Source organism: Rhamphochromis longiceps, linkage group LG10 (genome assembly GCF_057381845.1).
Source record: "Rhamphochromis longiceps isolate RC_006_pf linkage group LG10, R_longiceps_female_GT1.1, whole genome shotgun sequence".
NCBI classification, from domain to species: Eukaryota; Metazoa; Chordata; class Actinopteri; order Cichliformes; family Cichlidae; genus Rhamphochromis; species Rhamphochromis longiceps.
In genome coordinates, this window is record NC_140566.1 from 19,445,666 (window position 1) to 19,470,020 (window position 24,355).

Genomic DNA, 24,355 nt, shown 5'->3' on the forward strand with positions numbered 1-24,355 from the left:
ATTGTGGTTTTGTTTTAACCTGCTCGGAGAACCAGATGATTTGCGAAAGCTGCGGTGAAGGTTAAAACAAGCATCTCGACTCAGGTCTGGCCTGGAGTTTGGGGTTAGTGTGAGGAGATGACCATGCCAGAAATGACAGAGTTGACTCTGCTACTGAAAAATTGTTGAAGCTGTTGAGGAAGTCGGCCCTTTCTTGCATGGCATTCTGGGAACATTTAGTAGTGGTTGGGCGTGGCAGAGGGTGTGTGGTGGAGGAGGGGCAGAGGGAGGGGCATGGGGACAGGACGAGTATCTCCTTGCCTAAAACACTGTCCTGCATCTCGGGGGGCTGCCTGGAAGCCAGCCAGAGAGCTAAAAGACTTGAGCTCAGGGGGCGTCTGACCGCTGCGCAGCGCACACTGCGCCACCTCACAATAGGCACTGCAATACAAACCACACACACACATAAAAACACACGTGCAGACATGCGCACTGATTAAGGGAGACATGCACACGCATCCCACCCACTCCTGTGTGTGTGCACTTTTAGAAGAACATGTGCAGCCATGTGAAAAAAACTTTTTACACAACTATATGGAGTCCTGTGAAAAACCTGTGAAAGTAAACCCCACGATTCACCTTACAGAGCAAAGTAATGATTTCCTGATTTCCTTATCAGTCTCTTGCATCGCTGTGTGGCGATTTTGGCCCACTCTTCTTTACAGCACTGCTTGACTTCACTGAAGATTTCAGGCATTCATTTATGCACAGCTCTCTTGAGGGCCCACCACATTTAATCAGGTTGAGGTCTGAGCTTTGATCATTTTCTTTTTCAGCCATTCTGTTGTAGATTTGCTGCTGTGCTCGGGATCATTGCCCTGCTGCATGACCCAATTTGGGCCACGCTTTATCTGACAGACAGATGGCCTCATGTTTTACTCTAAAATACTTTGGTATAACAAAAGGAGCCAAAAAGCAGGTTCTTTGGCTGAAAAACAAGCAACATTACACCCCTCCACCACCGTGCTGACAAGCATGGTGCTGTGCATTACAGCTAAACATCTCCACTTGATCTCGTTGTGGTTTGTTCAGCTGTGCAGCTTTGCAAACCTAAGCAGTGTTACTATGTGGAGTCTGAGATGTAGTTCTTGAGTTTTCTGCAGTTTCCCTAAGCATTGCACATTCTGACGTTGGAGTAAACTTGGGGAAGATTGCGGCATTGTGCTTAAACACACCTGAATGCTCCAGAGCAGCAAACTGCCAAAGCATCTGCTTTCATAGAGATGCTCACACGTGGCGATGATCAATTAATCAGGTGCATTCGATTAGCAGCACCTGGCTGCGACTTACCTTCTTAATTCCGTGAAGGTGTACTTAGTTTTTTTCACAGGACTGCACAGATTCCTGCGAAAACTTGCTTTTACACATGACTGTATCTGCTAACATGTCTAAGTAGAGTACAACAAAAATGTTACAGTGCAAACTCCTACAATGGTAAAGGAACACTGCTAATCACGCTAACTGGTAATTAGTAAAGACCTCATGTTGCAGATGATCATAATTTTTTTAGTGACACCTATAAAGTCTGAAGACAAAACAGATTTTTGTTAATGACAAGTTCATTTACATGTTTACAAATACAAAAAAAAGACTGTTGAGCCTAAGACATTAACGGTCTTAATTAGTAAGTGGTGACGTTTTCATACAAAGTTTTCATATCAGAGGTGATGAGCATCATACTGTACGGTAAGTGAGAAGTGTCAGGGGTGCGTGTGCATGACAACATATAATATGTGTGGCTAGAAGATGATTAATATTAGCTGATATTAGCTGATGGAACGATACCTGAACCCGTCTTTTGCGGTTGATTAGTTTAGCATGTCAAATGTGGTGTGTCTTACATGAGCCTAATAAAAATGTCCACAGCCACATCAGTCCAGAAAAAACTTCATCTTACCCTATAATCCTGTAATGAACGTGTAAGTGAAGTGAGAAATCTTTAGGGAGGATGAAGGGACAGGAATGAGGCAGGAAAAAAGACAATTTAACATAAAAAACAAAAGCCGGAGACAGGGGGACAAAATAAAGTAGGATGGAACTGAACCTATGAAATGAAATGGCCAAAGGCTGTATGATGGCGAGAGTTCTGACCTCATATTCTCCATGGTGTCTTCTGGCATTGGTGCCACTGTCTGCACCGCTGGCAGATTCTTACTAGTTGCACCATTGACAAAAGATGAAGAGGAAGATGAGGATGAGGAGGCCGAATCTGCGGCACCTGGACAGGAGGGAAAATAGTAACAAGAACCAAGATTAGTATGAAGTTAACAGTAATGGTAGTAATAAAGGAACTGGACATGCTGCTGCTTGTCCTTTTGGTAATGGCCCCGGTTTGAGAAAAAAGCTTTTCAATCAATATACAGAATCCATTCCAGAGAACAAATCCCTTCCTTATCCATTATGCATGTATGATAAAGTACAATATGTCTAACAGGCTGACAAAGCCTCAAATAGAAATCCACTCTGCTGCAGTGGATCTGCTGAGCATGATTCTACTCAGAAAGGATGATCTGCAAGTCTGCTGATGTTGTCGTTATCCTAAATTTGGGTCAAGGATCATCTAATAGACAATATCTCTCTGTTTTTTCTGCATTCAGTATTAAGTATGAGCCATATGTGCAACGTCCACCATAAGATAAGTATCTTATAGTTGCTGCGCAGTCTGCAACTTCCTTCATCTGCCCTCATATACAAGCTAAAACTAACCCTGAAAGGATCTGCTGGTTCAGTTTGCTCTGCCTGTTAAAGGACAAAAGCATGAAGCTTCAAAGACTTTTTGTAACAAAAGAAGAAATTCAACCCTGCTTGATTGAGCGGTTTCTGAGCTGCTTGAGGCCTTTTACACAAACACCTTTGTCATGCTGCAGTTCTCTATGTGCTCTATCTCCTTTAGCACACACACTACCAACTGGGCAAAAGTCTTTATGAGTAAAATATCGAATATATGCACGTCGAAATTACACGAGTAGGTTCAAAAAGACATGGGTGGGTTAAGTGTGCGCTACAGCTGTGTGTTCTCTCCCACCTGTAGTGTTGATCATGCTCTTGGGTGTTGCTGTTGCAGCAGCAAAAATGTTGGGTGTGCTGCCAGCTGAGGCTCCTCCGCTAGTGGTGGGCGTGCCCACAGTGTTGACTGACAGGCTGCCGGGTGGAGGCTTTTTGACTGGAACCACGACACTCCTGTGAAAGACGAGACATAAAGGCATCAGGCAAACATGTATCCATGTATTTGTTACGTCTAGACCTTGAAATAGGCTTATTGTAAAAGTACAGTGAGAGATAGTTCAGGAGACATTCACCTTCTCCATTTTCAAGACTTATCTTAAAACTATGCTTTCTAATAAACCCTGTAGGTCAGGTGACCCTGAATCATCCCTAAGTTAAGCTTCTACAGTATAAGCTCAGACTGTTGAGGGACATCCCATGACGCTCTGAGTGTTTCACGTCCACTACCCTCTGAATTCTCCATATATGCATATACGACCACTGCATGCGATGTGGTGCATCCCATTTGCTGTTTGCCATTTCTCTATGATCCTCTTTTCTGTTTTGTCTCCGTCCTAAACCCCAACCAGTCATGTCAGATGGCTGTCCTTCACTAAGCCCGGTTCTGTTGGAGGTCTCTTGCTGTTGAACGGGAGTTCTTCCTCCCCACTGTCGCCTAGTGCATGGTCAGACTGTCAAATCACTGGGTTTTACTGTATGCTACAGCACCAAATAAATAAAATAGAATAGAATAAACTCTTTTCCCCACGAAGATGACATTTGAAAACGTCCTTTGTAACACTAATGATGAGTTTTGACACCTCAGTATATATCAATAAAGTTAGAATAGTTTCTGAGTTTTTCCAAGGGTAGACCACCCTCACTAACTTCTTCCTATTAGGCTTTCAAGGGGTAAGTTCTTCTTCAGACAGATGTGCAAACATCAATTCAATTCAGTTGTATTTATATAGCGCCAAATCACAGCAACAGTCGCTTCAAGGTGCTTTCATATCGTAAGGCAGACCCTACAACGTGGGTAGACAACTCCAGGCCTCGAGTGCTGTGTTGGATCAAGGATCTAAAACCTGCAGGACACCGGCCCTCGAGACCTGGAGTTGCTCATCCATGCCCTATAATAATACATACAGAGAAAAAAACCCAACAATCATATGATCCCTATTAGCAAGCACTTTGGGGACAGTGGGAAGGAAAAACTCCCTTTTAACAGGAAGAAACCTCCAGCATAAGCAGGCTCAGGGAGGGGTCTTTCAATGTAGAAACTACGGTTTCTTAATTTAATTAATGTATTAATTGACCTAAGAAACAGAAAACTTTCTTTTAGCAAACTCAATTTTTCTACCTATGAATCATCATCGTTACATTTTTTTCACATTCCTTTTAGTACCAGTGAATTTCAGGGCCCAGTAATGTCCCCAAAGATATCGAGACATCCTCTCAAAGAGTAATTTCTGCTTTTTATTCATAACAGCTGACAAAAATCAGGGAGCAACAAGGACATTTATTTTTCAGATGTAGAGACTACTGGGAGCTTAGCAGCAATATTAGAGACTATTTTAAATGTCAAAGTAGGTAAAACTATTGCGAACATGCTTTTTCTTTTTTTAAAACAAGTGCAGGTCTTTCTTTTGTGCAGAGATACAGAGGGAGATCTGATTAATCTTCCAAAAATGTCAACATAGCAGTCAAAACTGAAAGGGCGAGCACGCATTTCAAAACTACTAATCAGAGGTGTGGACTCGAGTCACATGACTTGGACTCGAGTCAGACTCGAGTCATTAATTTTATGACTTTAGACTTGACTTGAAAAAATGTTCTAAGACTTGTGACTTGACTTGGACTTTTACACCAATGACTTGGGACTTGAATTGGACTTGAACCGGTTTACTTGAAAAGACTTGATATTTTACCCCAAATATAAAATTTAACATGCATATTATATAGAGATTGAAAATGTGACGTCATTCACGGGTAGAACCGCAAAGGATTCTGGGAACTCGTGGCAAGCGGTACTAGGCTTTCAATTAAAATCAGTTATACAGCGATAAAAAGAAACACAAAAATGTCAAGAAGCCGTTGTATTATTAACTGCAATAGCCGGTCGCATGACAGCCACGGGAAGCCGACGGGTAAAGAGATCGGTTGTTATCGGATTACGTCGTTGAAGAGAAATTGTTCGAGCCATGTTTCCGAAGTAACAAAGAGGCGACGGGTGTCCTGGATTGCAGCCATTCTAAGACCAAATATAACGTCCCAGAACACTCCAGCTCACAGGTTAGTCTGCTCCAAGCATTTACACAAAGGTCAGTCTGCTGTTGTAGTTAATGCGTCATTTTTCTTAACATAATTGGTGATATAGGTTACAAGCAAGTCTGGCGCTGAACAGAAATTGTCGCGCTATGCTCCTTTATTTATTGTGCATAAATAGTGAATTGTCCTGACACAATATTGCGTTTCGCTTCTGTTATTATGGTACATTGACAAAAACATATACTTTTATTCACAGGATAAAACAGGTTTTTTGTATCACTAATTGTCCAGTACGATTACAGCATACAGTATTATTGTCACTGCTACATTTCTGTGATGCTACCAGAAATTATTTCCACTACTAATTAATTACCGTTGAGCTCAAAGGTCCTATTAATAAACGGTTAAGGAATGTGTATTTATGACGACAATTTGTGAGACTGGTAAACTTATGATATGTACGATGGTCTTTCGTTCTACACGGTGCGTTTCAAGGTCCTGCACCCATCCGTCGGTAAACTGTACCTGGGCTTGTTGCAGTGACCTGAAGTTACTAAACTTCATGAGTGTATGCACTCACTCCAAGAACCGTATGATTATAAATATGCATATAAATATGCTACAATGAGATAGCTGACTTCATCTAACTAGCAAATGTTGTCCAGGCTACGTTGGTGATGCAGTTTTTTTTAATATGTATGATATTTTTGTCATGCGATTTTAAAGCTGGTCCTACAACCGCATCCAAGAATAACATGCAGCTTATCTCAGAACCGTCGGTGAAAATTATTCTTGGAGCTAGGTTTAATTGAGCTGCATTTTAAAGAGGTGCAATTTTACAATTTGTGTATATTTTCTAAGTTCACTATTTTGTCATGTGTTGAGAAAAACACAGATTTTAAAATTACATGGTCTAATATTTACATTTAGCATAACTGCAACATGCTTTTTTTTTTTTTTTTTTTTAAAGACTCGAAAGGACTTGAAATTCAAAGTTTCAGACTTGAGACTTGACTCGGACTTTTACACCAGTGACTTGAGACTCGACTCTGACTTGCCTGACATTACTTGAGACTTGACTTGAGACTTGAGGATAAAGACTTGAGACTTACTTGAGACTTGCAAAACAATGACTTGGTCCCACCTCTGCTACTAATAATACAGATGTGATTGTTTCCTGTTTCTGTACAGGAGATATCAGCATGTCGTCAGCAAAAAAACGGAAACCTTTTTTTAAACTTATCATCCCCCATCGTGTCCAAGTATCTAAATCTAAAATCCAAACTATCCTGCTATCACTGCTGATAAACAAAAATTAACATTACTGGGGTTTTTTTTAAAACTGAATTTTCAAACTAATGCATCCATTTTACTCAAACCACTCAGCTGCATTTGCCTTTCTTGTCTTTGTGCCATTGTAGTCACCATCAAACAAAACATATCACAGACTGCTGGCAGGGGAGCACAATGTGTGTATTTGTAAATGTTACCATCAAAAGAACTTTGTTCAAAGTGAGAATTATCCACATATGAGGCAACGATTGGTTTCTGCACCCACTGTTTTTCTAAAACTGGTACAAAGCAACTTGACAAACAGCACTACACTAAACAATGTAGTCTCTGTACTAGAGCTGGGCGATATGAGATTTTTTCATATCACGATATGTTTTTTTCATTTCAGGCGATAACGATATCTATCACGATATAAGCCAAATAACTATATTTGTAAGATTTAAATGTGCCGTTGCTCACAAGTAAAATGTGAAATAATCAGCAGCTTGTTTTTATTTAAATATTCATTTTCCATAATAAGTTCAACAGGGTAGATGTACTTAAGGAACATGAGACTTTTTCAGATAAATAAAGGCAAATATTGCAAACTACACAAAAGGCAGCCGCTAAAGCGTTTAAGTTTCAAAATAGAACAAACAAACAAAACAGACTAAATTGTCAATTCCACTTAGAAACAAAATATTAATTCTAAAAATAAATCTTAGTTTGTTTTACAGAAGAACAGACAAAACTGACTAACTTTTGTCAATATCAAATAAACTGAGAACTAAAAGGAAATTCTCGATCTCTCCTTGTTGTATAGCTGAGCTTTTCAAACAGTTTTAACAGTTACTTTAGTCTGACAAAAGCCGAATGACGAATTAGCGCTTCCAGTCAGAGACTGAGGCTACGTCCACACGTACACGGGTATTTTTGAAAACTGAGATTTTCCGTTTTCGTTTTAAAAAATAATCCCGTCCACACATGAAGGAAAACGCTGCTATGAACATGCCAAAGCAGCAGGTGGCGCTAGATTCCTAACCGTGCAGAAATGTTGGCCAATCAGAAGTCTAGAAGCCTCGGTGGGAAAAAGTAAACAAAGCTGGGGCATAGAAGCAGAACCGAGTCGTATGTGTGGACGGACAGTAACTGTGTGTATATGTAAGCATTTAAACACTGCAGAGAGAATTAACAGTAACAGTATTGTAGAAATTCATTTCACCGAAACAATAACGTGGCGCACAGTGTGACGTCAAAAAATGTGCACACCTTTGACGCTGCGTTTTCTCCGTTTTTCTAGTCCACACGTAAATGCAAAAACTGAGTTTTTAAAAATCTTCGTTTTCAGTGACCAAAAACGCCGTTTACGTGTGGACGAAAGGTGCAAACGCATAGAAAAATCTGCGTTTTCAAAAATACCCGGGTACGTGTGGACGTAGCGCATGCACCAGTTTATTGTATTTCCAGACTTGCTTTCGGCACAATTTACAGTGCACGCTACTCTGTTTTTTGTCAGACTTGAAATAGCCGAAATACCTTCACACTACGGAACTTCTATGGCTCTTCCGTTCGACAATCTCTCCGGCATTGGAACCATCATCTGTTTTCTCTTCGGTCACGCTCGGTTGATTTTTCTAGTCGGCACACTCATTTCCTCCATTACGCGCTGGCTCCATTACCCGCTGGCTGCTTCCCAAACAAACACACGTGCGGCTTGGCACTTGTGCTGTACGTAACAAGTCACGCGACGTGACGCTGCGGCTGTGATTGGTTCGGCTCTGCGTTACTTAATTTGGATTGGCTGACTTTTTTTTTTTTTTGAGGACAAGAGCGACGAGGTCTATCGCGATAGCTTAATTTCTCTATCGAGTAAAAGTTATATCGCGATACATATCGTTATCGTTCTATCGCCCAGCTCTACTCTGTACCCAAAATCGTTTAACTGATGGATGTGTCAGGCTGCACCGAAGCTAATATCTCTGCTTGTTTTACGCCCCACGTAGGTCCAAAAACTGGGACTGACCTGTCGAAGGAGTGGAACTGCATGGGCAGCATGGGGTGCGTCTTCAAGGCAGGGTCTGGGTGATAGGGAGTTGGCCCAGACTCCTGTCCCAAGTCCCCTCCATCAACGGGAGCTGCCACCAGGCTCTTCAGGATTTCCTGCATTCCCGAGAGCAGCGAACGAGAGACAGAACACGATACTTATGAGGCGTATCACTAAATTTTGCTTTGAATGGTGGTTTTATTTTGTTCTTTTATCTAACATGGAAAAGTGAGTATGTTCTAATCACACATAAGCTCACTGAAAGGAGCATCTAAGCTCAGGTAATCAACCAGCTACAAATACAGGCGATAAAAGTAATAGAAAATTCACGTGACCTCTACAGTATAGGGTAAACATAAATGGATACATACATTTGGACTGCATTAAACCAGATTTCTATTAGTTAAAATAAAACACAGTGATTTTCAAATATTTAAAGAAACTACAACTGAGAGATCTAAAGATATGTGCTGACTATTGTTTTCTCAGAATTAGGCTCATGTGGATGCTGGAATCACACGCCCACCTTGACATTGATGCCTTTGTTTGTTTGACTGATGCTGGAGATGGACGAAGGCGGGGCTTGACTAGCGTTGGGGGTGGAGCCGGGGTTATGGGGAGAATCCAAAAGGCTCTCCTGTGACCTTCTAACATCAGATGACAGACTGCATAACAGATCTGTGCCTCCTCCCCCACTTCCTCCTCCGATGTCTCTGTCTCTATCTTTATCCGTCTCTCTCCCCACCAGGCCCAGCCCGAGTCCAAGACCCATCTCCGAACCGTTTAGCGATCCGCTCACATGGCCCTCTTCTCCAATGCCCGAGTCTGTGTGTGGAAGGCCGGCACGAGGGGAGTCATCCACAGGGGTGGGGGTCTGTTTGTCGCGGTCAGGGAAGGCTGTGGATGGATGTTCTGGAGAAATTTGGAATAAATTTTTTTTTTATGGATAAACACTGATACAATTAAAGAAGTATATTTTCTCAGTGCAGATTGGATTATCAAGAAATTCCACAACATACTGACCTTTGATGTTCAACTGAAAAAAAAGACTAATGCTTTAAAGCATTTTTTCAAGTAACACCCTTATTTTCTCTTTTTTTTATTTTATTGGTGTCATATTGATTCTTCTTATCAGTATCATTGTTTGGTCAAACAATGCAAACATCCAAAATCATGCTTGCATGTGGAGGATGATGGAGCAAAAGAAAAACAAAGGTCACCTGTACTGGTTGGAGAGTTAATCTCGTGGCGGATGCTTCTCCCGGATAAGCTGGTAGATCTGCCAATCTCTCGCTGGGGTTCCAAAATGTCCCGGTACTTCGAAACCATGAGAACTGAGATAAAGTAAACAACTGCCAGCGCCAGAAACTGAGCCTGCTTACTGTCATCCTGCAGCAAAACAACACACGCACACAAAGTTATTCAGCAGAGAAACACTCAGGCATCTTCTTTTTTTTTTTTTTTTTTTGCTCCCTGTATCTATAACCAGACGAATACTGTATATACCAAAAATACACCCGCACGCTTACCACATCTCTGAAAACCACAGCTCGGAGACGATTAATGTCTACATCCTGGAGAAGTCTGTCTGGATCCTGCTAAATATGGAAGACAGGATATCAAAAGGTGGCGTGTCATACATATGCATGTTTCTGTGACAGTTTTAGGTGTTGCTGAATGCGTCCTCGATTCATGCGTGTGCTACCTTGCTGGCGGTGGAGGCACTGTGGAGGCTGTCCTGTGACTTGCTGCTGGTTAAGGAGGACTTGCAACTCCGATCTCTCTGTCTCTGCCTGCACTCCAGGCAGTTCCTAACCGCCACACAACATACTGAACGAGACAGAGAGGTAGAGGAAAAAAAACAGGTAAGTATAGTGTAATGGAGTCGGCTTTTACATTTCAAGAAAAAACAAACAGGGGATGTCCTGAAGTCATGCATGTCATGACTGCAGCGTGTATAAGCATTTATTTAAAGCACACATACATGCACCCATACATTACAAACAAAGAACGATTTTTATTTTGTGATGTGATCATTTCTCTGCCCTACATCAGAAATGACATTACAATATGGTGTAGCAGAAATGTAAGGTCATCCTAGAAATACTCCACTTACAATAATCTAAGAAATTAAGTAAACTGATGTGCTCTGCCAGCAATCAAATATTTCTGTGAGAAAAACCACTTGATTATAAAACACTGAACAAGTCAATAATCAGCTAATTAACCAATCACTGGAGCTCTCAAACTGAGGAACTGCCTTCCATCTTTCCTCCTTAGAAAGGTACAGCGACAGAAAGACTCAGAGATTAAATATAAGTAATCTGGATCCACTGGAAGCACCCTGTGATGAACCTCCTACTGAGGCGGTCGTGGCCTGCTTTCACCGGCTAAAGCAGCTCACCTGGGTTTTCCACTCAAGTTCATGTTTGTTTTCTCTCTAATGAATGTTTTATTTACATAAACCTCTTGCATGGATTCCTTGTTAGTCAGCTTGAGCCAGCTTGTGAAAAATGGGGGTCATCTGGGATTGAGACCTGGGATTTGTCACAAGCTGCTAAATGATAAAAAGGTGGTCCACAACAGAGACAGCCAATTATTAGCAAGAGTTAGCCAGGACTGCCTCCAACATGGTGTAAAGGGAATCAACAATTATTTTGGAATGAAAGCTTGTTGCGGTTATTTTGCCAATTAGCAAAAAATGAATTTGTTTTTTTATTTTCAAATCTCCAGTGGTTGTCCCTCTCTTTCTCTAAGCTCTCTAAATGGCCTGCATTTGTATAGCGCTTTTCTAGTCCATAGGACCCCAAAGCGCTTTACACTACATTCAGTCATCCACCCATTCACACACACATTCACACACCCAAGGTGCCTCCAATTCCCCAAAACCTGAATTGGCTAAGCAGATAAAAATGGATGGACTTATCTACAGTATATCTGTATAATTTAAAAATACTTATTCCAATAGCGATAAACAAAAAAGCATTTTAAACCTCAGGGAAATAAAAACTGGCATATTTTCATATGTTTAACTTTAAAACTACACATTTAATTTGAAAACTGTTCAGTAATCTTAATGCTGACATAAGTAACTTTCAGTTCCAGTCATATGCAACAAGGCCATGAAGCAGTTTGTTTTTTTGCACGAGCCTTCAGAAGCTGATAGTTGCCAAAACACAACAGCTGCCTTATAATTTAGCTTGACCTGGTCACCCATGCTCCTCCTGCACTTCTTCCTGCGGCCCTCGTAGTTGAGAACTGCTGGTCTCGACTAAGAATCAGCTCATCTAAACATTTTATAAACACTGAAGAGATTCAACTCGGACGCACCGAGGCGGAGGCACTGCCTCATCAGTCCTCCTGACGACATGTTCTTCTCCGCTTCAATCTCACTGAAGTTGAGGGAGCTGGCAAACACCAGCACGTCCACCATGGCCATGAGACGAGAGAGGAAAGTGACGGCCGTCTCTGAAGACATCCCCTGCGTCGCCTCGATGTTCTCCAACTCCGTCTGCGAAAGAGGGAAAACACAACACGTGCTCGCCAGTTATTCAGTGAAAAACTGGCACTTAAACACAACGCACTGGATGCTCTCAGAAGTTAGGAGGGATGAAGAAATCCTGAGTTATCTTATTATTTTAACAAACAACAGAAAAAACCTATGCAGTCGCGCCTTGCAATGAGCAGGACCAAAACGGTCACGGCTGGCTGTTGCACAACAAACACGGAAGGCAACCTTGAGTGTCATGCTGGTTTAGTGAAAAACATACTTATAATGATGACGTTTGGCAACATGAGGTGTTCTACAAAACACAAAGTACAGCCTGGTGACACACATATCATGGTGACAGTGGGGTTGTGGCAAAGACAGTGTGGGTTTTTAGCATTAACAGCAGTAGTGTGGACACACTTGGGCTAGCCTTGAATATCTTATGGGCCCCTTGATTTATCAAACTGTGGTGCGACTGTGGTTTTCTGGTTTTCTGTGTCTCTGCTTCAGTAAGCAGGACGTGCAGGGCTGTGGAGAGCTGACAGCGCAAGCATCTGGTGGCTCATCAGAGCAAGTGAGCACAGACATTTTGGGGGATAACAGACACACAAGGTGAAGACAGAAGGGCTTGGGTTGGTGCTCTTAGCTCTTCTGGTGATGATGAGAGTCTCAAGCTCTTTACGCACCTCTCCCCCTGCGCCTCCTCCCCCAGGAACAGGGGTCACCTCCTCTCCCTTTGACCCCCTCTGGGGTCCGGCTCCTCCTGCCTTCTTTAGCGTTGATACAAATGGGACAGGCTTAGCAGATGAAACCCCCAAGGACGTTTGGAAATACTCTCTCTCGTAAAATATATAAGCAGACTATATACCCCCCAAATAATCTTCTCCCTTTTGTTTCTTATTGATCCATGCTGTGGCTTTTTAGGCTTTTTCACCCCCTATATATTCACATAGTATTCTAACTGGGTTGACATACTTAATCTTTATGAACAGAGACTAAGAAATCAATAGATTTAGACAATATAAGGTAAGCAGCAGAGGAGCACAACACGCAGAAACACTATGGATGTCAGACAAGCAAGGGTTAGTGTCAGTCACAATGGTTAATAAACCAGAGCTAAGTATTAGTAGAATAGAAAAAGAGGAAGAAACTGCAAACTTACAGTGTTGGCACTACTCTTAGAATTCTGCACATGCAAAACAGACAAAACCAGAGAGAAAAAAAGACAAGAAAATACACAAAACACATGTAACACAGAGAGGAAAAGAAAGGTTAAAATGCAAAAACGCTTAAAACAATAGGCTATCAAGCTAACGAAAACGGTTAATTGAAGGGATTAGAACTAAATATTGTTAAGAAGGGTTAGGTTGACAGTTGCACATACTGGTTTAATTGGGAGTTAAATTCGTTTACAAGTCTTTTTTTTATTTTATTTTGTCTACTGTGATTTTCTAGATTAATTCAGGGAAATAGCCCTATCAAGGCACACAAGATCTGTGCTGCAAGGGGAACTAAAAAAACCACACACACATACAAAAAAAAAAAAAAAAAAAAAGTCTGTGTGGGCTTTAACGCTCCAGTAACAGGCCTGTGAAAGAGCTGTCGACCTGCAGTTTTCCCTCCTACCACAGAGGGGTGCAGAAGAGCCACTTACGGAAGGGGAGGTGGCAGCAGACAGGAGAGGCAGAATGCCTCCACAGGCAATGATGATGTTGTCCACCATCTGAGAAATGAGGTGGATCGTGTTGTGGACGAAGATGATGTTTTCATTGCTGTTCACAAAGTCCATCACCGACTTCGTGGAGTGGCTGGAAGAGAATAAAATGCAAACCGTTTGAAAGTAAGACATAGTTTCTAACAGGAAAACACAATATAGCTGTCACATGAATCAGATCTTTAGCATAATCAGTTTATTTAAAACGAGGCGTAAAATGACTAAAAATGGTCAACTAACACACACCTGGCGAACACAGCATCGAACTCACCTCCTCCACACATGCACATCTGTCTCCAGGGCAAACAGCAGGTCAGTGAGCAACCTCTGGTGCATTGGAGACCATTTGAATTCTGGGATTCGGAACATGGTCGTACGCGGGCCTGGGCTGAACTGACGCCGCTGCTCCTCCGTCATGGGCATACCCCTGAAACCCAAATCAACGCGTAGGTCCCTCTCCAACTGGGCTGCAGTGCGACCGTGGAGGGCCTGTAACAGTTGTTGAATAAGCAAGTGAAGCTCATTTGGTCTAATATAAGACTTGGCATACACGCATCGATGAAATTCAATTTCATTTAAGGTGTCAAAACCACAGGAAAAAAGCCCCCCAAAAAACACAGAAGACTCTCATTGTGCATTCACTGATCGGTTGCTGAAACTTAGCTCGTGTGTGGGCAGCTTCTCAGCTTTTTGGCCGGGAAAACAGGACTGCTGCTGAACTTTTTATTTTAATCACAACACAAATCACATTGGACAGGGTAGAGAGGCAGGCTTGTGACCAGTGGCTCACTTGTTCAGTCCTTAAACTGAGAGGATAAATCTCAGTGGGGGAGGTGAAAAAGCACTTTCCCCAGCTTTCTGTGATTTTATTACCCAAAATTCCAACAAGCAAGGGTAACATAATGAGGCACTGCAGCCACTTGAAAGTCATGAGGTATTAGATGAAAGACAATAGGTATTAATGTGATTTATAAGGATGATTACACACTTTTTTCTATTTTTATTTTAATGCATTCACATTATAATTTTTTTTTAACATTTTGATAAATGCAGCGAAGGAAATAAAAAAAATCACTCATATGTGCAGGATAACACCTCATGGCAGAGTTACTTAGTTTATTTGCTGACCAGTGTGTACACAACATGTGAGGAGCTCTCTCTTAACCAGCTGAACACACTTAAACACACCTGAGTGGTTGCAGTAGTTTGGATCTTCTTTGTGTCCTTGTCTTTCCCATCATCTGACCTCTCTGTGTCAGAGGTGGTGCTGGCTGTATCTCCTCCAGTCTTAAGCCCTGCAGTCTCTCCGTCTGCACCGTCTGTGCCCTCTCCCTCTGGGAAATCTGGTCTAGAGGTTCCCTGGGTCTGGCTCTCAGCCTCAGCAATTGAGCTGATGTCAGCAAGAGGGCTTTGGATTTTGAAGGGCCCATCCTCTGGAAGTTCCCCGGTAGTGTGGCTTTGGGTTTGTGTTAAATCAGAGCCGCAGCTGGTCATGTGGGCCAGCAGGCTGAGGTCATCACTAGCGCTGGTGGTGGAGTGAGCTGGGGCTGGGCCGGATGGAGTGGGCTGATCTGGACTGGGCAGTACAAGGGGGTCTGTGGCTGCCAAAGCTGGAAGCAACTTCTCATCAACCTGGAAGGAATGAATGGGGAAAAATGGGAAAACAGTACAGCTTCAGGTTTGAGGAAAACTTAGAAACATTATTTGGGAGAGTAAAAAGGACTAAGAAGGATTAGGCAGCACAGTAATACTAATCCTACCTTACTGAAGAGAAATCCGTTGTTGCTCGGGACACTGTCTTTCTCATCCGCCAATGTGATGAGGGGACCCATGTTCCCATCATCATCCAGGCTGACTCCTGAAAGCCCGAGGTTTGTCCCCATTCCAACCCCCGAACCAGATGTGTCATCTTTAGGCGCCAGATTCCCATTTAGGTTCTGAACCACACTGCAATAAGCACTGTCCAAGAGAGAATCTACCTCAACCAGAGGTCCATTTTCCATTCCTCCCCCACCTCCTCCACCTACACTTCCACCAAGACCTTCAGGAGAGAGGTCCAGGTCATCCAGCTTTACTTCCGTGGCTTCTACTTTCTCTGCTTTAATGTCTACCAGAAGGTCATGGACCTCCACTCTCACGCCTGGACCTGCACTTTGCTCCCCAGGTGTAAGTGCTTCTCCGTTAGGTCTCTTCACCGCGCCTTCTGCGAGGAGGTTGCGTGAGTCTGCGCCGGCCCCCTCGCTGTACTCCGCCTCACTCTCAGGTGTCTGCGTCTGGGAGTTGTCATCGATCTCCAAGTTGCCATTGACGACAGGCGCAGGTGTGGCAGAGAGGCCGGAGATGGTGGAAACTGAGCCTTTCTTTCCCTTCTTCATGTTTTCCTCCTCCTGTCGCTGGTACTCCTCATACATCTTCGCCAAATACTCCTTATGGGCTTCATAGGTCACCTGTGACAGATGGTAGATTATAACTGGTAATGTTATCGGCACACAAGCACTAACAAAAGTGAATCTTCACATCAATAGCCACACGGTAGTCCAAAGGAGACTCATAGATCATTTACACCAAAGTGCAGAAAACTGGGACACTAGCCTTCCGGGGCCATTAGACCATTACCCATAATGCCCCTTCACTTTTACCCCGAGATGAGAAAAAAGGGCGAGTTAAAGTTCTGTCACTGAACAGTGAAAAGAGAGGTGATCAGTTTCTGAAAGTGTCTCAATGCTGGGTCATTCTGGCCCTGGAAGATGTTGAAACAACACATAACAGTGGTCAAATTGCACAAATCACCAGGTTTCTGTACAGCTTATAAGCAGCTTGAATCAGAATATCAGCACCTGGAAAATCCCCATTAATATCTGCTCATTTGTAGCCAAACAGCAGACAAGAAAGTCAAGCTCAACCGGCAGTGCTGCACAACAGCTGTCATCAGTGGCAGCCCACATGAGCTTAAGCCCTATCTAAGGCTCCTATTGGACAATCTCCCATTAGCTCGCTTGCAGTTGTTACCGATCTGCAAGCCACTTTGCACTCCCCTCTACTACAGCTCCTCCTTTTTATTTGCCATTTCTGATTTTTACTAATGTCACGTTTGCTTTTATTGACACCTTCACTGCTCTTGCTCGGTCTTATTGCCAATCTCGCCATCTTTGGCATTCATGTATGTACATGGAAGGCTTTGGAAGTCCCAGGACAGAGACATACCACCAAATCTAAAATACAGCAGAAATAACATAATCGAAATAACAAGCTATACTTGTACTAAACGAAATAAGACTACTGGGAACTGTTATTGAATTGTGCATTTCCCACTCTTACCTTGGAGTGTGCTATTGAAAGGGTGTCCACCCAGACCCTCCATCCTCCCCATTCGTATTTGATGGCATGGTAGAGAAGGATCCTAAATATGTTGTACACCATCTCGGTTATTTTCTGCTCTTCTGGGTTCTTGGGGTTGATGTATCCGAGGGAGAACATCCAGTCCTGCCACACGGAGCACTGCAGCAAGCAGCTGGTGCACAAAACAGGCAGCATGTGAGATGAGCTGTAGCATGAGTTTGATTTCAAAATAAAAGCCACAGTGAGGAGCTAATGAACACGGCTGGATAAGTGCAGGTACAGTGATTTGTGTGCTTTTTACCGGCGATTCTCGCGGCTGTTACTGAAGAGTTTTATCATGTCAGAAAGAAAAAGTCTCCTGACTTCCATCAGCTCCACACTGGGACTGGAGTTCTTCAGCAAGGTGGCCACCACTTTCAGAATCACTGGGTGTGAGGTAAAAAGAAAACCAAGTAAAGGGAAGAGAAGAACAAGATGAGAGAGAAGGAGAAGCAAATACTTTTAAAGCATTTGGAATGAGATCAAGAAGTGGAAGATGGCAGCAGTGTCAGCTTCTCAATTTACGCTTTGTTGTTTGTTTACTCGCATTAAGAAAAGGCAAAACAAACAAAACACTCCATTACTGGCAGACCAAAGACCGCAGAGAGACACAGATGCGAGGTGAAGTGCTTATGCACTTACTGGGATTCTGGATCTTGACAGTGGAGTCGGGGTCTGGGTGTGGTTTGTGAACAACCTGAGTGCAGACCTGCTCAGTCAGAATCTGCACGGTTAGAAGATTGACAGTAGTCATTAAATTCTAAACACACAGATCCCAACAACTCAGATCCGATGGCTTGATCCATTGTAATATTTACTGACATTCACCTACCTCGTACAGAGTATTGTAGGTGGTGATAGAGACGGTGTTGGTGTGCATCATCAGCCTCTCTCCCAGCAGCGTGAATAGGCTGTGTGTGTGCATGATCTCAACCTTTCTCCTGCAGGGAAACAAACACACACATTTGTAAAGGCTTTATGACAGTTGAAACTGACACTGATTGTCACTGACCGGGTGACGGTCTGATATTGGCAGGTGGCACCATGTGGCCCTGTCAGCGATGATGGGACCAGAGAGGATACGAATTGAATACCAACAAGAGAAATTAACAAGAGGCATTAACAATACGACGACACCATAGAAGGCAGCGGGGCAATGCTCATATGCCTGTGAATGATTAACTTTTATTAGTTACCTTGACGGTGGGTAAAAATTGTGCTTATAAGAGGGTTTAAACTTGAGAGGCTCAGGAATCAGGGATGAATAACTTCTGAGTATTTTACAATTGAATTAAATGAATAATGCTTGAAGCGCCTTCATATTCCTGACCAAAGCCTTTGGAGGATTTAATCACACGCGCATATACAGTCAAAATAATGAGTCACTTTAGCTACTATTGTGCCGTTTTAAATGATATTTTCCAAAAACATACTCTCATTTAGAGAAATTGGTTTTGACATCAGCTCAAACTTCCAACTTTGTTTAAAAAAATGGAATAAACTCGAGGCAAAATGGCTTATAAATAAAAGCATCGTCTATATACCTGGCTGTCATAATAAGGCAAGTCTATAGATTCAGTGTAACCGTACTCAAGAAGCTGTTACCGAGTCTGGCAGGCTATTGTAGAGGATGGCAGTGAAGACGACTACGACAGGTATTAAACTACCGTGCTGTTGAAAAGTCTTGAGCTACTCCTCATTTCTTTATATTTTGCAGGGAAAATGGAAAAAAGATCCAGCGATTTACTGAAACGTGCAAACACACATGGAAGTACACTGTTTGTACAATTCTGAGCCAAAATTTGTTGTAATTTCTTTAAGTAGTCTTCAGGAATAGAATAATTCTTGAAGCACATTTGAAACTCTTCTGTGGATGTTTGCTGCCTTTTATTCTGTTCTCTCCCACGATGATCCCACACTTCAGTAATGTTGAGGTCCGCGCTCTGGGGAGACCAATCCATGACTAACAGTCTCCCATCCATACATGCTTTCACTGCACTGACAGTGTATGGGACCACTGTCATTCTGGCAATTAAGGCTGCTTTCCAGGCGGCATTGCATGGTGGATCAAAATCTGGCGCGTTTCTGCATTTGTGCCACTGATTTTTAGTCCATTTCTTATGTAATTTGGCACAATTCACTCTTTTTTTCCCCGTTTCCTCAAGTATGGCTTCTTGACAGCCACCCTTCCACAGAGACCATTTCTGATGAGGTTTCAGGGAACAGTAGATGGATCAACTAGCTAGAGCTAGATCTACCAAGTCTTGTGTCAGTTTATTGCTGGATTTTCTCCTATTCCTTGACATGACTTTCAGATACTGCTGCAGATAGCTCAGCTGAACATGGTCAGGTACAAGGACTGGACTGAAAATGGCTGAAAAAGCAGCCAATGTCCAAAAGAACTTGGTAAACTTGAAAAGCCTGGAGAACTCAAGACCACTTTAAGGACTTGAGGGATGGCTCAAGACCTGCGCACAGTTCTGCATTATGCCGCATGATTAAAGTAGGCCATCTGCCTTTTAGGAGTAGCTGCACTTTGAGTTGACTGACAGCTGGAAAAAACCTTCCCAAGAAACACAGCAGCAGACGTGTATTTATTTAAATATAAAGTCGACAGCTACCTAGATCGCTCTTACAGTGGACATCGCATGAACTTTAAAGATTTTGCTCTGGCTACATCAGACATTTATATTCAAAATGTCACTGGCTTTTAAGACGTTATCATAGCAGAACCCTGATTTTTTTATTGTGCTTTCTTTTTTTAATATGAGAAATCAGATTATCAGTAAATCTAATACCACCTGACAATGTTCAGTATATTTAAGAATATTTGAAGATTATTAGGAAAAGCACTTTTTACTTTACTGTAACGTATGCATGATTGGCTTTACTATTTAATTTAAGACTGATGTACTGATTAGGATCGATATTAAATTTCCATATGCAGTGAAATGACATGTAGACTGAAAGGGGCAGCCCTACGGGATGTTTGGCTAAAGCAGATGTTAAGTAGGTGGGGGGCTGACGGTGCAGGGCTCAGGTGCATTATGGCAGCCTGCTCTCATGTCAGGTAGCGAGAGGCGCGGCTGTCACATGGGATGAATAAATCCCCCAGCATTCACTGCTGCTCATCAAGGTTCCACCTCCCTGCCAGTGCACACTGTCAAAAGGATTATTCCGCCTGGACATGATGACGAGGGCATTATCTTGGTGTACACACAAACAAACAGTCTTTCTAAGGTTCAGTGGAGACTGCACTGTTGCAGCTTTACTGCAGTGTCTTTCCACACACTCAAACCTACACTATGCGTGGCACATCTCCATCTCCCTCCACTGATGCAGCATTTTGGGGGGGGGGTTTAGCAGTAAAAGATAAAAGGATTATAGGAAAATATCAAGTACTCCCTCACTTCAGTGCTGCAGAAAACCACACAAAGGAAATATACCAGGAAAGCTCAGCAAGCAGTACTGACTTGTGACCAAGGTGCTTGAGGAAGTAGCCCAGAACTTTGAGTGCCTGGACCCGGATACTCTCACTCTTAGAGGCCAGGAGCTTGCAGATTACCCTGTAACATGTGAGACAGAGTCACAGGTCAGAGAGACAGTTATAACATCTTTCTTTACTACAATAGCAAACATCAAGCAAACAAAAAAACAAGAGCAAAATTAGGGGTTCTTCACTGTGTAGTAAACACCTGCTGCCTGAAACTCAGCAAACATTCTTAAGAGTCACAGTTTGCAACACGAGCGCTGACTGAAACATTTTCTTCAAAGAAGCGTGCACACAGTACATCAAAAAAAAAAAAAAAAAAAAAAAAGAGGAACAAGCCACAGTTTGCAACTAGCTCTCTAGCAACAGAAGAATTACCATAGCAACCAAAAAGACATCCATGTGTCGTCGTGCTTTGGGGGAATTACAAGCACAGCAAGGGTACGTCTTTGAAAAAGCCTGCGTAGTTCGAGCTACTCGAGAAACATAATGTGAAACTACAGGAATTTTATCTGAATTAAACAATTAAACTAATACTATTGAGTAAATTTTAAATCTATGTCTAAATCTTTCACTGGTTTTAGAAAGGGGCTTCATACCAAAAACCAACACATTCTCCACACCCCCTTTCTATTACTGTAAAGCAGCCCACTGTGAAAACATTCACATTTTTATGGATGATGAACAGAACAGACTGACACAAGGGTAATTACTAGAGTGGTGCTGATATATCAGTATCAGGATTTATAACATCCAATAAATGAAACTTTAAAAAGTAAAGAGATGGGAGAAACACCCTTCAACCACGAATACTGACATTGCACAGTTTGTCCACCAGAGGGCACAGGCGTTTGCAACACCACAAATAAAACCAGCTAGGCAGTCAGGCAGAGCATAAGTAATATTTGGCTTTTGAATATCTACACATATCAAATTTTAGGAAAAAAAACTGGCCAATATGTCAGATATATAAATGACCAAATATTGATCTTAAAAATCCTATATCAGTCGGGCTCATCCCATCTCAGTTTTCCCACATTCAATTAGTCTGCTGTTACAAAGGATCTCTTCTTATGAATCAAAGAAACACATCCGCCCACCTACCACCTTAATGCAATGCCTTTGTTAGTAAGAAGGCCCCAATGATGATTCTGACCTCTGGCTCGATGAATTTAACCTTTCGGACAACAGGTCCTTTTCTTTCTGAACAATTTGCAACGCAATTCTTACTGGTACAGAAGTGAAAAGTCAAACATCGATGGCCTAATTTCCTGCAATCTTCACACTTCAGCAGGTCACATTCGAACTTTTGTTGGTGTATGCCTTGATTTGACCGACCTGCTCTTAAACATTTATTTCTGGCTGCTCCCTTGTCACAAGGGGTCGCCACAGTGGGTGGGCCAGCGTGTTTGACTTTTAAACCAGGTGCCCTTCCTGACACAACTCCAAAAACGACTTGTTTCTCCAGCAATCTTTGGTTTGCCAAGCAAATGTGTAATTCACTACACTATGGAGACACTTGTTAAATATCCTACTACAATATACTAAATCTCTATTTGTTTCTTTGTCCCCAAACTCCTCCTATACCACCAGGAGCTGAGCAACCAAACTTGGCACATAGGTAAATCTTAGACCCCCGAAGGTTCTTATCTACATCAGATAATATAACATCATCATGTTGCCTTCTAGCCACCTGCCAACAGGTTAAAATGGTCAGCTTTTAGCGTTTATACACCTACATCACCCTTTAAAAGCATTGTACAATTTTTATTTTATGACACTAACCTTTAACTCGTCTACAAAAGTTAAATTATGCATGTTGAAATTATGACGCTATCATGCTGCCTGGCAACCAAGTAGCAATTTGTTAAACTGCCATATTTTCAACCTTTATGCACCTATAAAACCTTATGAAAGCATCCTGTCGTTTTAATTTCAAACAATAAATTGCCAAGAAAGAAACTAAAATGATTTTTAATGTATAAACCACATCTACCATTCCTATTCTTTTAAAAGTTTGCCAAGGAGGCAAATAGTAATAATAATAAGAAACACAACACCTATGACGCAGCAGTTTGGGGATTTATGAAAGATATTACACTTTTCTGAATGAACACTATCTACTTCAATTAAATTATTCATAATAAATCATGGGTTTTCTTATAACAAAATAATATATAATACTAATATAGATATCGACATAGATGCATATGGATGCCTATGTTGACACAAACAGCATAGCTCTAACCATAAACTTATTTTTTCAGGTTCTGGTGTTGTGTAAAACCTTTTTAATATGTATGCAGATGTGTGAGCAGCATTCACCTTATGCCGTTTCTCTGGTCAAATGCGGGGATCATGGACGCCGGGTGTTCAGACATAAGGGCCACTAACAGCTGGAGCACGTCGTGAATATTCTCATCCTGCAAAGAAAGGAAAGATGAAGCAGGTGAGATGGAGAAAGCCCTGTGGGACAGACGGACACAGGGTTAAGAGGACAAAGAGAGTTGTAAGGGTGGACGCGGAGGGGGTGGATTACAGAATGGCAGGTGGTATTTCAGAGCAAGAATAGATATAATTGTTACAGAAGAGAACATTCTGTTCAGTTCATTGTTGCTCCATTTTTCATGCGGTCACAGCACTGAAGCTGACTCACACTCACTCGTTTAAGTGGACCATAACTTCAGCCCACAAATTATAATGCACATTTTGCCACCAGCTCCACTCAACCGCTCTCACAGTCTCTCCGTTTCCCTCTTTTGCCCTCTCTCAGTGTCTATTTTAATACAGAATTTAGCATTTACCTCATGCATGGTCAGTAGATAGTTGAGAATGCTCTGCAGCTCGTCCTCCTTCACGCCCCGGTCCTGTGAAAACCAGACATTCAGTTAAACATTCGTGATTTTTTACCTCTTATTAACTACACACCGCTTCATTAATTCTGTTTCTGGCTGCATTTTTACCATGAAGCAGTAACAACCTCCTTACACACACACACACACACACACACACACACACACACACACACACACACACACACACACACACACACACACACACACACACACACACACACACACACACACACACACACGCGCAAATACAGGAACAAATCAATATCAGAGCGCACAAACACAAAAGCTACAGTGTTTTATTCACGCTGCAAATCTATAATGCAATTCTCCACACACACATTTTAGATTAAGCAAACAGTCCCCAGGAGAAAAAAAACAACAGAGGACATAATAGGAAAAGAAAGCTAAAAAAGAAGCGATTTCTTGGATCTTATGCGATGAAGATCACGGTAAATCGGTTTCTCTCATTTTACCTTGAGTATGAGTTGTTTGAGGAAGAGGAGCATGAAGGCTCTGAGTGAGATGATCTCCTTTTGGGACGGTCGTGGTCCATCTAGACAAAGACGCGCAAACACAAAATTAATTTCCTGTTAAAAATACATTTTTACACTCGATAATGATCGGCTAAATAAGCCCACCACTGAGCCTTGGTGTTTACTGATATTGGATTTTATTAGGCTTCCTGGAGAGCAGAGAAAAACACGTTAACACAAACACGCTCGCACACACTCACTCTGCTATATGACTGTAAATAACTGTCATTAACTCTAGTGGCAATTTGGATATTTTATGATTGTACTAATCTAACGTATTACAGCAA

At 42.1% G+C, this 24,355-nt stretch overlaps 1 protein-coding gene across 16 annotated transcripts in view; it reads right to left on the reverse strand.

Annotated features, from left to right (window-relative positions):
• Window positions 1-24,355, reverse strand: part of nbeaa (neurobeachin a) — a 105,710-nt gene that overhangs the window by 16,950 nt on the left and 64,405 nt on the right. For 4 of the 16 annotated variants that reach the window (XM_085420780.1, XM_085420772.1, XM_085420769.1 and 1 more), the window contains exons 14-35: window positions 24,009-24,088; window positions 23,485-23,547; window positions 23,006-23,103; window positions 20,664-20,756; window positions 18,023-18,131; window positions 17,833-17,914; window positions 17,453-17,576; window positions 17,131-17,323; window positions 15,573-16,259; window positions 15,001-15,444; window positions 14,084-14,301; window positions 13,753-13,906; window positions 13,261-13,284; window positions 11,939-12,119; window positions 10,314-10,438; window positions 10,138-10,206; window positions 9,829-9,997; window positions 9,135-9,520; window positions 8,588-8,724; window positions 3,065-3,219; window positions 2,131-2,257; window positions 301-420 (exon numbers count right to left, since the gene is read on the reverse strand). In XM_085420780.1, coding sequence (XP_085276906.1) covers window positions 301-420; window positions 2,131-2,257; window positions 3,065-3,219; window positions 8,588-8,724; window positions 9,135-9,520; window positions 9,829-9,997; window positions 10,138-10,206; window positions 10,314-10,438; window positions 11,939-12,119; window positions 13,261-13,284; window positions 13,753-13,906; window positions 14,084-14,301; window positions 15,001-15,444; window positions 15,573-16,259; window positions 17,131-17,323; window positions 17,453-17,576; window positions 17,833-17,914; window positions 18,023-18,131; window positions 20,664-20,756; window positions 23,006-23,103; window positions 23,485-23,547; window positions 24,009-24,088 — 3,838 coding nt within the window. The remainder of the gene's footprint in view (window positions 1-300; window positions 421-2,130; window positions 2,258-3,064; window positions 3,220-8,587; window positions 8,725-9,134; window positions 9,521-9,828; window positions 9,998-10,137; window positions 10,207-10,313; window positions 10,439-11,938; window positions 12,120-13,260; window positions 13,285-13,752; window positions 13,907-14,083; window positions 14,302-15,000; window positions 15,445-15,572; window positions 16,260-17,130; window positions 17,324-17,452; window positions 17,577-17,832; window positions 17,915-18,022; window positions 18,132-20,663; window positions 20,757-23,005; window positions 23,104-23,484; window positions 23,548-24,008; window positions 24,089-24,355) is intronic. The other 12 variants (XM_085420779.1, XM_085420778.1, XM_085420776.1 and 9 more) reach the window with 7 other exon arrangements.